Consider the following 18,320-nt stretch of genomic DNA (forward strand, 5'->3'; position numbering starts at 1 on the left):
TTTTTGGAGTGGGTGGTTCGAGTTTAAACAGGCAGTTCCTCTATTATTCATTACTTGGACGATTTTTTGTTTGTTGCCCCAGCTGGGTCTTCCAGGTGTCGTTTTCTTTTGGATTCCTTTTGTTTCTTTATGCGTAAATTTGGTGTTCCTTTGTCGGCGGACAAGACGGAGGGTCCTGCTACTGTGATGTCATTCTTGGGCATTGAGATCGACTCGGTTACAATGGTTTTTCGCCTGCCGAGTGAGAAGTTGGAATCTTTGTTGGGTTTAGTGGAAGTTTTTTGTGAGGTTAAGAATGCGGCAAATGCAGGTGTTGTTGGGTCACCTTGTCTTTGCGTGCAGAGAAATGCCCATGGGGCGGGTTTTTTCATGGAGGCTGTCTTTGTCCACGGGAGGGGCACGGCATCCGAACCACAGGATACGCATTTCCTGGCAGTTGCAGGCTGATGTTTTGGTTTGGAGAGAATTTTTGAGATGCTACAATGGTCGCACTTGTTGGCAGGCGGCTGAATTGCCCAATGGTGAACTACAACTGTTCACGGACGCTGCAGGGTCTTTGGGTTTCGGGGCTTTCTTTGATGGTGCGTGGTGTGCCGAGGAGTGGCCTCGGGAGTGGCGTGAAGATGGGCGATGCCGGAACCTTACGTTGCTGGAGCTTTTTCCCATTGTGGTTGCGGTGGAACTTTGGGGGCATCTTTTTAGTAACCGCCGGGTTGTTTTCTGGTCTGACAATGTGAGTGTGGTTCACTGTGTTAACGGTCTCACGTCCTCTTCTCTTCCTGTGTTGTCCCTGCTTTGTCATCTGGTGCTTCGCTGTCTGGAGTTGAATATTTGGTTCCGGGCCCGCCACGTCCCTGGGGTTGACAATGTAATTGCTGATGCTTTGTCCCGTTTTCAGTTTCAGGCCTTTCGGAAGATGTGCCCGGACGCGGCCCAGGAGGGCACTCCTTGCCCCCGGTTGGTGTGGGACTTGGTGACGGTCGATTGATGCCCCTTATCCAATCATCAGTAGCGGCTGCTACTTGGACAGGACACGGTAAGGCGTGGGCTGCTTGGTGGGGCATGGTTGCTGGATGACCGGTGGAAGTCTGTGGGGAGTCCCGCTTATCGGTAACCATTGACTATTTGTTATCTTTGCGCGCAGCTGCTGTTTCCGCTGTGGTGGCCCGCCGTAGGCTGGCGGGCGTGAGTTTTTACTTTAAGCTTTTGGGTTGGGAAGATGTGACTACGCGTTTTTTGATTCAGCAGGCGCTGAAGGGTTGGCAGAGGACCCACGTCCGGCGCGAGCGCAGGCGCCCGGTTTCCTTTGCTTTGTTGGTGGCTCTGCTGGCGGCTACGGGGGAGTGTTGTCCTTCTCAATTTGAGTCGTTGCTTTTTTCTGCTGCTTTTTGCGCCGCGTTTTTTGGCGCTTTTCGGGTCGGTGAGATGGTTCCTGTGTCCAAGTAGGGCGTGGGTGGTTTGTTGTTTGAGGATGTCGTTTGCTCGAACGGCGTATTGCAGTTACGTATCCGCAGGTCCAAGACGAATCAGATGGGCCAAGGGGCGTGGGTTAATCTGCGGTCTGTGGACGGGGAAGTGTGTCCTGTTCGGGCCTTTTTGGGTTATTTGGCGTTTCGCGCGGGTGGGGAGCATTTTTTCGTGCATGCTGACGGTTCCCCCCTGACGCGCTATCAGTTCCAGGCGGTTTTTAAGCGGTGCCTTGGGGTTGTTGGGGCCCCGGTGGCTGAATTTGGCACACATTCTTTTCGGATTGGTGCGGCGACGGAGGCGTCGCGTGCCGGGCTGGCCGTAGCGGACATTCAGCGAATTGGGAGATGGCGCTCGGCATGTTATGCGGGATACGTTCGTCCGGAACTGCTTCTTTAACTTGTTTTCTGTTTCAGAGTCTCCGGTGGCTTCTGTGTTCTTCTTGGGGCATTCGTATATCCACCGGGCGGCCCAGAGGGCGAGTTGCCGTCCTGGTGGAAGATCGTTGGGTGTTCCGAACATTGATGCCCACTGGCGTGGGATTCCGGGCATGCGTTGGCAGCAAATTCTTTCGGAAGCAATGGTTATTGCCGGAATGGTTCGGTCTCCGGTGATTTTGGTTGTTCATGCCGGTGGGAATGACCTTTGCTTTACCCGCTTTCCAGAGCTCATCACCGTCATGAAAGTTGATGTGGAGAGGTTATCTGGCTTCTTTACGGAGTTGGTTCTGGTATGGTCGGAGATTGTTCCTCGGGTCAAGTGGCAAGGGGCCAGGGATGCTGAGGCCATTGGTTGCTATGGGCAACTGCACTACTTTTCCTCTGCACAGGTTTTGATAAAACTCCCCCTGTTTGTATTGATGTTTTGGAACTGTTCACTACGGATTGGTGGCCAGTGCTACACTACTGAGAGTAAAGACTGTCCTTCCTCCTGTATGGAGTAGTGGGACCTGTTTGGCTGGGTTCACACTACGGAATTTTCAGACAGACAAATCCAAGTGTGGCCAGCGCTGACTAAATCAGTCGACGTTAGGACCATCTCCATAGACGGCAATGTCTGTTAAGCGGATTCCGTAGTGTGCACTGTGCAGCGAAATCTCATTGACAGCAATGGGACTCTGCTGCACCAGAATTTCCGAGCTCAATTTCAAAATGGATTTCTGCTCGGACATTCAGTCACGTGAACCTAGCCTTAAAGGGGTACTTAGCCCCTGGACATCTCATCCCCTATGCAAAGGATAGGGGATAAGATGTCTGATCACGGGGACCCCTGTGATCTCCCTGCTGCACCCGGCGTTGATTTAGAGCATCCGGTGCAGCGCCGGAGGCTCGCGACGTCACGGCACTGCAGCTTATTGGTCACTATAGCCTCTAATGGGGACTGCACCACCCAAGGTGGAATTCCCCATGAGGTCCTCTATTCTGCCCCAAAAAAACACCTTCAGGAAATAGAACCCAGCTTGACTGTTATTGATGCCGATCTGGAAAGTACCATTATAAAATATAATAAAAAAAAAAAAAACAGAACGAACCATGTGACCTGCGCTTGAGTAAACACTCATTACAGTCATGGAGTCAGCCAAGTTTTCTCCTGCCACTTGTTTTTTCTTGTCTGTGGTAAAATATAGTTGTGCAATTTGGTCAGTGTCTGTGAGAACTTTATTCTCCATATTGGCCCTTATTTACTAAGAGTGTTGTGTAGGATTCTTTGTGGGTTTTAATTCCCTACAAATTCCCTACAGATTTTTTCCCTACATTTTCCACTTTCCCTACACTTTGCTTTTTTTACACCTGCTCTGATCTATCGGGTTTTCCTCAGTTCAAATCCCCCACATTTTCTGTGGAAACCTTAGTAAATATGTTGGGTTTTTGTGAAAATGTCGGGAACACGCCCCTTTTCGGTGACCACGCCCCCTTCCCCCCACGGCCATGCCCTTTTCGGGTTTTCTTGGAGAGTTAGTCAGGTTTTTTTCAATTCTGGTGCAAATTCTGGCTCAGAACCTAGCGCACAACCCGGCAAAACATGTCGGGTTTGCAGTACTAAATAAGGGCCATTATGCTTCCTCGTTCACCCTCAGGGTGCGGATATAGGAGGCGCACGCAAATTAGTTGTATCAGAAACCGTGGTGTGAAGGTCCGCGTTTTGTATTTGGGTTCCCCACAATCTCCCGAAGGCATCACTGAAGCATTGTGGCCTGAAGCAATATGGCGGCTATATTTTAGGGACCAGTCAGACTATTACTTGTACCCAGTAGGTGCAAACAACAGGTCCAACTTTGTAAAGGGGATCTGGTACCTGTACAAGCTTCTTAACTAGGGCCCTATATAGAAAAGGCTATGTTCACATGGCCGTTAATCTCCGACCTGTTTAGGGTCTGTTCGGATCGTTTCTTTTCTTGCGCCAAACGGACCTTAAAGGAAATCTGCAGTAAAAGTATCCACAGCATAGAGGATACGTGTCTGCTCGCGGGGTCAGAACGCTGGAACCCCTCCGGCGATCTCTTACAAGGGGCCCAGCCTTTGCGGTGGCTCTCCTCCGTGTAGTTCTACGGGAGATGTGGCGATGCAGCTTTCGTGCTTCCCCGCCTCTCCCATAGACGGTATGGGGGGGGGGGGGTGGCGTGTCCGTTGAGCTCAGTGAGCTTGATGACATGCGCATTTGCTGACACATAGGGCTGCAATGCCGGGACCCGTTCGGGAGATCGCGATCAGACCCCCTGCGATCAGACACTTATGCCTTATCCTGCGAATAGGGGACAAGTTTATTTCACTGCAGCTGTCCTTTAAAGGAGTAGTCCAGTGGTGACTCAGTGGTTAACAACTTATCCCCTATCTTAAGGATAGGGGATAAGTTTGAGATCGCGGGGGGTCCGACTGCTGGGATCTCCTGTACGGAGCCCCGACAGCCCGCGGGAAGGGGGCGTGTCGACCTCCGCACGAAGTAGCGGCCGACACGCCCCCTCAATACAACTCTATGGCAGACCCGAAGCGCCGCCTTTGGCAATCTCCGGCTCTGCCATTGAGATGTATTGAGGGGGCGTGTCGGCCGCTGCTTCGTGCGGGGGTCGACACCTGCTATCAGGCCTGAGAGCCGGGGCCCTGTACAGAGAGATCGCAGGGGGCCCCAGCGGTCGGACCCCCCGCGATCTCAAACTTATCCCCTATCCTTAGGATAGGGGATAAGTTTTTCACCACTGGAATACCCCTTTAATGTGTCAGAGCACAACTGATACCCCCGGGTCCCGACAGATCCTATTGACTTGAATGGGGTTCGTCAGCTTACGGTACTTTGGGGGAGTCGAGGGAAGAAAACAGATCGGACATACAGTATTTTTTTCACCGCTCAACTCCCGTCCTTCTGAGAGCACAACGGCCGTGTGAACGAGGCCTAACTCTGAACTAGAGGGTGTGGTCACACCAGCTCGATGACCTCCCAAAGTGCCAATCATGAGGCTTCAAAATGGTGGGCTGTATAGGCCCCTTCTCTCTGAGATCACATGACACATTGAATTTAGCATTGGTAACACAGGGTTTCAAAATATATAGGGCCACATGGCATTAATATACTTGGCATGAATATTGTTCTCTACATTTTAACACCATCACCACACCCGTGCCTATAGGCAAGGAAAACTAGTATGCAATTCCACATTGCTGCTCCCCGTCATGGGAACCGGACATAGTAGTGAAACTTGTTTGAGAAGGCCCCCCCCCCCCCCCCCCCCTTATCCAGACTAGATTACATGTCATTCATTTTCAGTCCCCCATACAATTTGTATAGAGGACATCTTCCTTGAGAAGACCTTCTTTAAACCACTTAGACCACTCCTCAAGGGAGTTGTTAGGGCATATGAAGAGGTTTCACCGTATTTCACATGCCCTAATAATGGGGTCAGTAGTTCAAAATTGATTTCCACTTTGTTATAATACGAGGGATTAGTAAAAATTGTCTAAAAATTCAAAGGACATCTAAACTGGTTACTAAAATAAATACATAAAATATGCTGAATGTACACGAGAACCACTCCCGAGCCGTCCTGTGTCAAGTAAGTATTTTACACTAGGCTGAGAAAAAAGCTAGGGCTGGCAATAAGGAATAAACAATAAAGGAATGAGGTACGAAGATAGGTATAAAAAAAAAAACTGGGGGTGCACAGCCATACTTGAGGAATACTTCAAAATAAATACAGTGTTCCTAGAAGGCGGCACTCACCCAATGTTAAAAGTGACTTTAGTAATAAAGTGTCATACAGTAATGGACATGCTAACCAAGAGTCTGTGCTTGTGTTGGTGGTAAATGGCCGTGTCCTGTGTCCCCATCACGCAGCTATCTTGTTTTTGGAAAATGGGTACTTCTTGTTTTTGTGGCCTCCCTCAAACTACAATCCCCAGAATCCTTTGCTTTGAGGGGACTTATTTCCCTCGCACACATCGGTGGCCCCACCCATTGCAGCACAGAACAACCTGACATACAAGTTGTGGATGTGTGATGATGATGAATGAACACACATGTCTGCCAGTAACGTCATCAAGGGGCTGGCTTCACACACAACAGAAAAAGCAGCCAAGCTCCTTTTCAGCACCTGACTTGTGATGTATTGTCTCGGGCCGCACAGCAAGCGGGTAAATGTCCGAGACAACACTCATTTTGCAGGCTGCAGAAAATTCACTTCCGGGGAAAAGAAAGACAAAGAAAGTCAATACCAGCCACCAAACACAGGTAAGTGAAATACAGTCATGGCCGTAAATGTTGGCACCCCTGAAATTTTTCTAGAAAATGAAGTATTTCTCACAGAAAGGATTGCAGTAACACATGTTTTGCTATACACATGTTTATTCACTTTGTGTGTATTCAAACTAAATGAAAAAAGGGAGAGAAAAAAGCAAATTGAACATAATGTCACCAAACTCCAAAAATGGTCTGGATAAAATTATTGCCACCCTTAACTTAATATTTGGTTGCACACCCTTGGAAAAAATAACTGAAAATCAGTCTCTTCCTATAACCATCAATAAGCTTCTCACACCTCTCAGCCGGAATGTTGGACTCTTCCTTTACAAACTGCTCCCGGTCTCTTATTGGAAGGCGCCTTTTCCCAACAGTAATTATAAGATCTCTCCACAGGTGATCAATGGGATTTAGATCTGGACTCATTGCTGCCACTTCAGAACTCTCCAGCGCTTTGTTGCCATCCATTTCTGGGGCTTTTTGACGTATGTTTGGGGTCATTGTCCTGCAGGAAGACCCAAGATCTCGGACACAAACCCAGCTTTCTGACACTGGGCTGTACAGTGGTTCTCAAGTCCTCAGACAGTTCTCCTCTCCTTTCTGTTGTCCATGCTTAGTGTGGCACACACAGACACACAATGCAAAGACTAAGTGAACTTCTCTCCTTTTTATCTGCTTTCAGGTGTTATTTCTATATTGCCCACACCTGTTACTTGCCCCAGGTGAGTTTAAAGGAGCATCACATGCTTGAAACAATCTTATTTTTCCACAATTTTAAAAGGGTGCCAATAATTTTGTCCAGCCCATTTTTGGAGTTTGGTGACATTATGTCCAATTTGCTTTTTTTTTGTTTAGTTCCAATACACACAAAGGGAATAAACATGTGTATAGCAAAACATGTGTTACTGCAATCCTTTTCTGTGAGAAATACTTCATTTTCTTGAAAAATTTCAGGGGTGCCAACATTTACGGCCCTGACTGTATATTAGTAATTAGACTAACTTTGCTGCCCCTGTCTCACACCCAAAGAACCCAAAATCCTGGAATACCTCTTATAAAGTTACAGCTTAGAGACGTTCTATTCTTAACATCACCGGTCAGCTGGGGGGCATTATAGCTTTGTTAAAAACATGGCGGGGCTGTGCTGGGCTGACTAACCGGTGGACAAGGTGACAAAGTCCATAAAGTGAGGGCGGGACTAGCACTCCTCTGTGCTCACTCCTGTCCTATCAGACTGCAGCATGAAAACAGAAAGGAGGGGGTTACAGAGCAGCCTGCAGTGATTGGATGAAGAGACCCAACACACAGCACAGCAGACTCAGGGAAGAACACGTCCTGAGCAGTGGATGTCAGAATGACTGAGCAGCAGAACAGAGGGATGTGTGAGCCAAATACAAAAGCTAGACACATAAAAAAGACGTGATATGACAGGTAAGCTTTAAGCTAAAATATTTTTTTTTAGCACAAATTGCATTGTGACATTGCTCTGTTATTCCTCCTGGAAATATTTGTCTTATTTGAAAGCTAGACGTTACCATTTTCCTTATGTGTTCCTTTACAATCTTCCACATTGTCCAATCAGGGCTGACTATATCAGACACACCCTCTTGACAAGGTGAATAGTAATGCTCAGTCAGCAGTTTATTCACACATTTCCAGGAGGAATTACAGTGAAATAACAAAATTCTGTCTAACTTCGGTAACCAGAAGAGGAAGCTTACTGCATACAGTTTATATTAGTGATTCCCTACCAGGGTGCCTCCAGCTGTTGCAAAACTACAACTTTCAGCTTGCCCGGACAGCCTTGTAACAGCTGGAGGCACACTGTTTGGAAACCACTGATCTAATATGCTGCTAAAAATGCCAACTAGAAGCCATGAGAGGCGCCACATATGGGCGCAGGATGTCCCATAAATAACACTGAGCTGTAAGTGCCTCTCGCATCACTACTAAGGGTGACCGACTGTCCTATGTGATGGCTCCCAAGATCATCTCACCAGCAGGGGGCAGTGTGTCGCTCCACAGCAGAGGAAGGATTGAAGCCCTCACACTAGGTGTCCATCAGATCCCAAACAACCTGGATTCATTCAAGATGATACAGTCCTGGTTTCTCTTTTACGGCATGACTGCAAACAAAGGAGATGGTGGCCGGCTATCAATATCAGGACACGGGACACAACATTTCCTTTTCCAAATCTCCTGGAAATGGTTTGAGCAGAGACAGGGATGTGTAATGAAGAGACAGGGATGTGTAATGAAGAGACAGGGGAGTGTAATGAAGAGACAAGGATGTGTAATGAAGAGACAGGGATGTGTAATGAAGAGACAGGGGTGTGTAATGAAGAGACAGGGATGTGTAATGAAGAGACAAGGATGTGTAATGAAGAGACAGGGGAGTGTAATGAAGAAACAGGGGAGGGTAATGAAGAGACAGGGATGTTAAATGAAGAGACAGGGGTGTGTAATGAAGAGACAGGGGAGTGTAATGAAGAGACAGGGATGTGTAATGAAGAAACAGGGGAGGGTAATGAAGAGACAGGGATGTTAAATGAAGAGACAGGGGTGTGTAATGAAGAGACAGGGGAGTGTAATGAAGAGACAGGGATGTGTAGTGAAAAGACAGGGATGTGTAATGAAGAGACAGGGATGTGTAATGAAGAGACAGGGGAGGGTAATGAAGAGACAGGGATGTGTAGTGAAGAGACAGGGATGTGTAATGAAGAGACAGGGATGTGTAATGAAGAGACAGGGATGTGTAGTGAAGAGACAGGGGTGGGTAATGAAGAGAGGGATGTGTAGTGAAGAGACAGGGATGTGTAATGAAGAGACAGGGATGTGTAGTGAAGAGACAGGGATGTGTAATGAAGAGACAGGGGTGTGTAATAAAGAGACAGATATGTAAGGAAGAGACAGGGATGTGTAACGAAAAGACAGGGGAGAGTAACGAAGAGACAGGGGTGTGTAATGGAGACAGGGGAGTGTAACGAAGAGAGCAGAATGTGTAGTGAAGAGACCAGTGTGTGTAATGAAGAGACAGGGGTGTGTAATGAAGAGACAGGGATGTGTAATGAAGAGACGGGGGCGTAATGAAGAGACAGGAATGTGTAATGAAGAGACAGGGGTGTGTAATGAAGAGACAGGGATGTGTAATGAAGAGACAGGGATGTGTAATGAAAGATAGAGGGTAATGAAGAGACAGGGATGTTAAATAAAGAGACAGGAATGTGTAATGAAGAGACAGGGGAGTGTAATGAAGAGACAGGAATGTGTAATGAAGAGACAGGGATGTTAAATGAAGAGACAGGGATGTGTAATGAAGAGACAAGGATGTGTAATGAAGAGACAGGGATGTGTAATGAAGAGACAGGGGTGTGTAATGAAGAGACAGGGGTGTGTAATGAAGAGGCGGGGATGTAATGAAAGATAGAGGGTAATGAAGAGACAGGGATGTTAAATGAAGAGACAGGGATGTGTAATGAAGAGACAGGGATGTGTAATGAAGAGACAGGGGTGTGTAATGAACAGACAAAGGTTTGTAATGGAGAGACAGGGGTGTGTAATGGAGAGACAGGGGGTGTGTAATGAAGAGACAGGGGTATGTAATGAAGAGACAGGGATGTGTAATGAAGAGACAGGGCTGTGTAATGAAGAGACAGGGGTGTGTAATGGAGAGACTGGGGTGTGTAATGAAGAGACAGGGGTGTGTAATGAAGAGATAGGGGTGTGTAATGAGAGAGACAGGGGTGTGTAATGGAGAGACAGGGGTGTGTAATGAAGAGACAGGGGTGTGTAATGAAGAGACAGGGGGTATGTAATGAAGAGACAAGGATGTGTAATGAAGAGACAGGGGGTATGTAATGAAGAGACAAGGATGTGTAATGAAGAGACAGGGGTGTGTAATGAAGAGACAGCGGTGTTGTAATGGAGAGACAGGGGTGTGTAATGAAAAGACAGCGGTGTGTAATGAAGAGACAGGGGTATGTAATAAAGAGGCGGGGGGGGGGGGGGGGGGGGGGGGGGGGGGGGGGGGTAATAAGAGAAGGGTGAATAAAGAGACAGGGGTGTTTAATGAAAGATAGAGGGTAATGAAGAGACAAGGATGTAAAATGAAGGCACAACCTGGATGGTGGACGAGGAAACTGTGGGAGCTGCTTATGCTTGTCAGCCTAACAAACAATCTTGACTAATGGGGATCTGTCTGGGCCATTCAGGGACTGTTTTCTATATGTGCATGCCCTCACATAGCCACTGGTCCCAACAGCCTTGGTCATATTGACCTAGATGACGGGCTAAAAAATGGCCATCCTACTTCTTTAATCCGATGATGTGCCTCCTCTCATAGCTTTTCAAGTAGGCAAAATGTCTTTAAATGCATTCTGAAGGCATAACTTTCAGTCACCAATCTCTTAACAGGAGGAACACTAACCAAAATTAGCCTCTGAGAGCCTTTTTATAGGACAGCAGTGGAAGTACTTTCTTGTGGCAGGACCCAGTGTCTAATGAGACCACATGCGCCATTATTTACTTAACTACCTGAGACATAACTGCACAACGCGTTTTGCAGTACAACAATACTTCTATCTAGGGGCAATATTTGTTTTCACAATGAGTGTATACTGAACTTAGTTATGGAGTATACATTCGCCACTAGAGGAAGCCTACTGCATACTGTTTTTTACATTGAACTGAATTATATTTTGTGGAGGAAGCTTCCTGCATACTGGTCACACATCATACTAAATGAGTATGCCTGCATTTCCCAACCTGTCCTTTTCAAGCTGTCGAAAAACTACAACTCCCAACACAACATGACAGACATTGACCCTTCAGCTGTCAGGTCATGATGGTGGTTGAATTTTTTTATGACCAGCTAAAGAGTAGTGTTGAGGGCGAATATTCGTAATGCAAATTTTTATCGCGAATATCGGCACTTTGCGATTTCACCAATATTTAGAATATAGTGCTATATATTTGTAATGACGAATAATCATTAAAAAAAAATTTTCACATGCAAATTTTTATGCAAATTTTTCATGCAAATTTTTGCATGATAAAAAAAGTGAATGCACATAGCGAATATGCGAATTTCGTGAACATAGGACGAATAATCGTCAATATATTTGCAAAATATTGCGAATTCGAATATGGCCCCTGCTGCTCATCACTACTAAAGAGTCAATGGTTGGGGAACATTGCAGTATGCAGTAAGAAATGATTCAGCACAGATTATTGAATCTACTTAGAAGCCACAAAGAACATCATAACAATTGAAAATCTAACCTAAAGAACTTAAAGAGTCCCTCTCATGATCTTGATACATTTTTAATCCTCGCAGTTCACTCCCACCATCATGATAAACCACCCCCTGCCTTTATTTTTATAATTCTTTTGTGTTCTACCTTCATATTGTTCTTCTCATTCTCACTGAGCTCCACAGACTGGCAAGTGACGTTCCCCAGCATGACATCATCTGAAGTTCTGCTGAGGTGATATATATATATATATATCTCTCTCTCTCTCTCTCTCTCTCTCTCTCTCTCTCTCTCTCTCTCTCTCTCTCTCTCTCTCTCTCTCTCTCTCTCTCTCTCTCCCCTCTCTCTCCCTCTCTCTCTCTCCCTCTCTCTCTCTCTCTCTCTCTCTCTCTCTCCCTCTCCCTCTCTCTCTCTCTCTCTCTCTCTCTCTCTCTCTCTCCCCCTCTCTCTCCCCCTCTCTCTCTCTCTCTCCCCCCTCTCTCTCTCCCCCTCTCTCTCTCTCTCTCCCCCTCTCTCTCTCCCCCTCTCTCTCTCCCCCTCTCTCTTTCTCTCTGAGCAAACTTACAGTAAATTGGATTCGTCACGAACTTCTCGACTTGGCAGTTGATGACTTATCCTGCATAAATTAGTTCAGCTTTCAGGTGCTCCGGTGGGCTGGAAAAGGTGGATACAGTCCTATCCAGTCCTATCCACCTTTTCCAGCCCACGGGAGCACCTGAAAGCTGAACTAATTTATGCAGGATAAGTCATCAACTGCTGAGCCGAGAAGTTTGTGACGAATCGAATTTACATGTAAGTTCACTCATCTCTATCTGCTACACACAGCCCATAGCAGTTCAGTGTGAGAAGGGCTGAGATTGGCCCTTCACACCCCTCTCCCTTCCTCTTCAACTCTCAGCACTGAACTCTACTGTGTACTCAGCTCTGCCCAGCAGCTTGGAAAGGAAGCAAACATATTGAGCACAATACTCAGCACTATGCACTGAAGGCATCATGACTCTACAGTCCAGCTCAGCTCAAAAGGAGCTAAAATATTAATTTCCATACACTGTGCTGAGCTGAGGGCCTATCTGCATTTTTGTCTCTGCCAGCCTGCTGCAGGAGACAATCTGCAAGCAGGACTGCAGGCGGGAGCAGAAGGAGGACCCCTGGTGGCCAAACTTTTAAGGGTAAATTTAACACATAAAGCTACAAAAATTTTATTAAGAAGTATATTAGAAAAGTAATTCAAATAGGCTAATCTATAATATATATATATATATATATATATATATATATATATATATATATATATATATGTTTTTTTTTGTTTTTTTTGTTACTACTGACAGGTACCACTTAAACTTATCGGGGAAGATTTAATAATACCTGATCAGAGGAAAAGTTGCCCAGTTGCCCATAGCAACCAATTAGATTGCCTCTTTCATTTTTAACAAGGCCTCTGAAAAATGAAAGAAGCGATCTGATTGGTTGCTATGGGCAACTGGACAACTTTTCCTAAGCACAGGTTTTGATAAATCTCCTCCATGATCAATAGAATAGTTTAAATATAATTGAATTTTCCATGCTTCTTCGCAATTATTCCGATCCCATACTCCCCATTGATCGGACTGTCCATTCTTATTGACCTTACACATCATCACATTGTCCACTCTTTTGGGACCGACTGCGGATTCCATGACGTACGCGCAATTTACCAATCAACCGTCCAATCCAGGAAACAAGGAAGGGGTTAATAATAGTCTCTCTCTGGATCGACAGTAAAATTACCGCGAAATCGAAAGGAAAGAAATCTGACCAGAAATGAGCAGCGTAGCGACAGGGGAAGGGGGGGGGGGAGGGGAGGTAGCGTCTGACATAAGCTTCTAAGGCAGTGTTACCCAAACGGGGGGTCTCCAGCTGTTGCTAAACTACAACTCCCAGCATGCCCGGACAGCCGTGGGCTGTCCGGGCATGCTGGGAATTGTAGTTTTGCAACAGCTGGAGGCACCCTGGTTGGGAATCACTGTTTTAAGGCCCTCCTGGATTTGAACCTAGCACACGCTGTGGAGCATAGCCATTTCTACATATAGCAAACTCACTATACACCCATTGCCTTCTACACAATCAGAGCCCACCTCCTGCTCCCATATGATCGGGAGCCCGCCATGTCTACTGCCGATTCAATGAACAAACAGGAGGGGGGACAATAAAAATGTCTGCCAACCCTTATTATTCTCTACAGGGATAACACTGTTGAGTCAATCTATTAGGAAAGCTATAATATAACCTAAGAAAGCCCTCATTATACCCTTAGTACGAGCTGGCAGAATGAAACATTGACAGGGTACAATATAAGCATGCTCGTAGAACAGAATAGTATAAGCAACCCATGAGGGTACAATATAAGCATGCTCGTAGAACAGAATAGTATAAGCAACCCATGAGGGTACAATATAAGCATGCTCGTAGAACAGAATAGTATAAGCAACCCATGAGGGTACAATATAAGCATGCTCGTAGAACAGAATAGTATAAGCAACCCATGAGGGTACAATATAAGCATGCTTGTAGAATAGAATAGTATAAGCAACCCATGAGGGTACAATATAAGCATGCTCGTAGAACAGAATAGTATAAGCAATCCATGAGGGTACAATATAAGCATGCTCGTAGAACAGAATGATATAAGCAATCCATGAGGGTACAATATAAGCATGCTCGTAGAACAGAATAGTATAAGCAACCCATGAGGGTACAATATAAGCATGCTCGTAGAACAGAATAGTATAAGCAACCCATGAGGGTACAATATAAGCATGCTCGTAGAATAGAATAGTATAAGCAACCCATGAGGGTACAATATAAGCATGCTCGTAGAACAGAATAGTATAAGCAATCCATGAGGGTACAATATAAGCATGCTCGTAGAACAGAATGATATAAGCAATCCATGAGGGTACAATATAAGCATGCTCGTAGAACAGAATAGTATAAGCAACCCATGAGGGTACAATATAAGCATGCTCATAGAATAGAATAGTATAAGCAACCCATGAGGGTACAATATAAGCATGCTCGTAGAACAGAATAGTATAAGCAATCCATGAGGGTACAATATAAGCATGCTCGTAGAACAGAATAGTATAAGCAATCCATGAGGGTACAATATAAGCAACCTTGTAGAACAGAATAGTATAAGCAATCCATGAGGGTACAATATAAGCATGCTCGTAGAACAGAATAGTATAAGCAATCCATGAGGGTACAATATAAGCATGCTCGTAGAACAGAATAGTATAAGCAATCCATGAGGGTACAATATAAGCATGCTCGTAGAACAGTATAGTATAAGCAATCCATGAGGGTACAATATAAGCAACCTTGTAGAACAGAATAGTATAAGCAATCCATGAGGGTACAATATAAGCATGCCCGTAGAACAGAATAGTATAAGCAATCCATGAGGGTACAATATAAGCATGCTCATAGAACAGAATAGTATAAGCAATCCATGAGGGTACAATATAAGCATGCTCGTAGAACAGAATAGTATAAGCAATCCATGAGGGTACAATATAAGCATGCTCATAGAACAGAATAGTATAAGCAATCCATGAGGGTACAATAATGTATCACGATAATCTCTTAACAATAAAACGTATAATGTAAGCATAGCCCTACAACAATATGGTATATGACATAATAGGAAGGTGTAGTAGAAGCCTGCTATATAAGGTTTAAGCATTCCCATAATATAGGAGGATATAACATAAGCATGGCCTGTTATGTATACAATAATGCTATAGGCTAGTCTAAGAGTCTCATTTATAATAGTATATAAATAATGCTAGCCCATGGTATAATATAAGCATCATTTTAGCATATGCTGGAAACATAGCCTCAGTATATGATAGTATAGGACATATATATAATGGTATAATATAAGCATGTCCTTGGAATATAATATAAGCATGTCCTTGGAATATAATATAAGCATGTCCTTGGAATATAATATAAGCATGGTCTAAGTATATATTGGTATAGAAGCAAATCCTAATATATAATGGTATAATGTAACCATGTTCATAGTATATGATATAAGCATGTCCTTAGTGTATACTGGTATGATGTAAGCATGTCTATAGTATATGATAATATATGGTATATATGTTCTTAGTATATATTGGTATAATATGAGCATGTTTTCCGTATATAATAGTATACGCTATATATATATATATATATATATATATATATATATATATATATCCCTAGGGTATATTGGTATATTATAGGCATGTCCTCAGTATATCTTAGTATACAGTATATATGTCCCTAGTATATAATGGTATAATAAAAGCATGTCCTTAGTATACAGTATATATGTCCTTAGTATATAGTATATATGTCCTTAGTATACAATATATATGTCCCTAGTATATAATGGTATAATATAAGCATGTCCTTAGTATACATGTCCTTAGTATATAGTATATATGTCCTTAGTATATAGTATATATGTCCCTAGTATATAATGGTATAATATAAGCATGTCCTTAGTATACAGTATATATGTCCTTAGTATATAGTATATATGTCCTTAGTATATATTGATATAATATAAGCATGTCCTTAGTATATAGTATATATGTCCTTAGTATACAATATATATGTCCCTAGTATATAATGGTATAATATAAGCATGTCCTTAGTATACAGTATATATGTCCTTAGTATACAATATATATGTCCCTAGTATATAATGGTATAATATAAGCATGTCCTTAGTATACATGTCCTTAGTATATAGTATATATGTCCTTAGTATATAGTATATATGTCCCTAGTATATAATGGTATAATGTAAGCTTGTCCTTAGTATATAGTATATATGTCCTTAGTATACAGTATATATGTCCCTATTATATAATGGTATAATATAAGCTTGTCCTTAGTATATAGTATATATGTCCTTAGTATACAGTATATATGTCCCTATTATATAATGGTATAATATAAGCATGTCCTTAGTATACAGTATATATGTCCTTAGTATATATTGATATAATATAAACATGTCCTTAGTATACAGTATATATTTCCTTGGTATATAGTATATATGTCCTTAGTATACAGTATATATTTCCTTGGTATATAGTATATATGTCCTTAGTATACAGTATATATTTCCTTGGTATATAGTATATATGTCCTTAGTATATATTGGTATAATATAAACATGTCATTATATACAATGGTCAAATATCATCGTGTCCTCATATATTGGTATAATATAAACATGTAATTATATATATTGGTAAATTATCATCGTGTCCTCATATATTGGTATAATATAAACATGTCATCACATATATTGGTATAATATAAGCATGTCCTTAGTATACAGTATATATGTCCTTAGTATACAGTATATATTTCCTTAGTATAAAGTATATATGTCCTCATATATATTGGTAAATTATCATCGTGTCCTCATATATTGGTATAATATAAACATGTCCTTATATATTGGTATAATATAAACATGTCCTTATATATTGGTATAATATAAACATGTCCTCATATATTGGTATAATATAAACATGTCCTCATATATTGGTATAATATAAACATGTAATTATATATATTGGTAAATTATCATCGTGTCCTCATATATTGCTATAATATAAACATGAAAATAATCCTAATCCCAGGAATCCATCCATCCTATGTCCATCTGTATCTCAGGGAGTGTATGAGGAGTACAGGGCTGGGATACACAGGCTGTGACCACCATACAAATCACCAGCCCATACCATAGCACAGGTAAATAGGGGAGCTCCAATACACAAGGTGACTCCTTATTACAGCGCCCTCATCAGGAAGGCCACTGTATAGTATATAGTATGTAGTCTATACCATGGCTGTTTTGCATTGCAGACAGGAGGGTCTATTGTCTATAATAAGTGGCCATCACAATGGAGCTCACTAGCCCAGGATCCCCAGTAAGGGGGGGGGGGGGGGGGGGTATATATCTGATCCTATGATAATCCCAATATACTGGTCAGTCTATGGGGCAGCTCCTGGCATTGCTGTACATGAGGTGCATGCAGTACTGACCATGAGTGGTCCTCACTTACCCAGGATACTATCCTCAGGATGGTCTGGGGTAGTTTCAGGAATTCTATAGGTTCAAATCCTCCTCCTGCTCTTCCAGCTCCAAATGAAGCCCCTTCCATGTCTGCAGTGTCCCTGCTCAGTGTCACCTGCTCCTCTCCTGGTCCTGTACCTGGGTAGGTCCCTCTGTCTGCTGTCAGTCAGTCTTTCCTCACCCTCCCCTCCTCTCCCTCTTGCAGACCCTTCCTCTGCTCTCAGTCTCTGTCTCTATGCTCCAGCAGTCTCTGTGCTCTGTGGCACCTCCTCCTCCCTCCTCCTCTTCTCTCTCCTTCCATAGATGTCATTCTCCTCCCCTCCTCCTCCTCATCGTCTTCTTCTTCTTTCTTATCATCCTCCACACAGTTCCTCACCCCATTTCCTTATCTCCACCTTCACACCATCATCCTCACCCCTTCCAATCTACTCTGCTGAACCCAATTCTGACACCACCTTCTCACTGGCATGAATGGGTTAAGGTGGCACTAAGGTAAATGAGTCACTGCTGGGTAAATGTCATGAGCGATAAGGAAACACGAATGTTACAATGTTACAATTCCTACAATACACATATATGTTTTCTATATTCCTACTATGTAAACATTGGGCATCAATAGTCACATTATTTAGGTTACAATGTTTCAATTGCTACAATACATGTATACACTTATATATCTATACTAGCTGAGTACCCGGCGTTGCCTGTTTTTTCCTTCCTAATCCTTGTTGGGGAGGAAA

General features: G+C 43.5%; 1 protein-coding gene across 1 annotated transcript in view; it reads right to left on the reverse strand.

The window, feature by feature from the left end:
* Positions 1-17,783, reverse strand: part of SYNGR3 (synaptogyrin 3) — a 62,045-nt gene extending 44,262 nt beyond the window's left edge. The window contains exon 1 of the mRNA XM_056533975.1: positions 17,570-17,783. Coding sequence (XP_056389950.1) covers positions 17,570-17,668 — 99 coding nt within the window. The 5' untranslated portion in view covers positions 17,669-17,783. The remainder of the gene's footprint in view (positions 1-17,569) is intronic.
* Positions 17,784-18,320: the final 537 nt, after the last annotated feature.

The sequence above is a fragment of the Hyla sarda genome, chromosome 8 (genome assembly GCF_029499605.1).
Source record: "Hyla sarda isolate aHylSar1 chromosome 8, aHylSar1.hap1, whole genome shotgun sequence".
NCBI classification, from domain to species: domain Eukaryota; kingdom Metazoa; phylum Chordata; class Amphibia; order Anura; family Hylidae; genus Hyla; species Hyla sarda.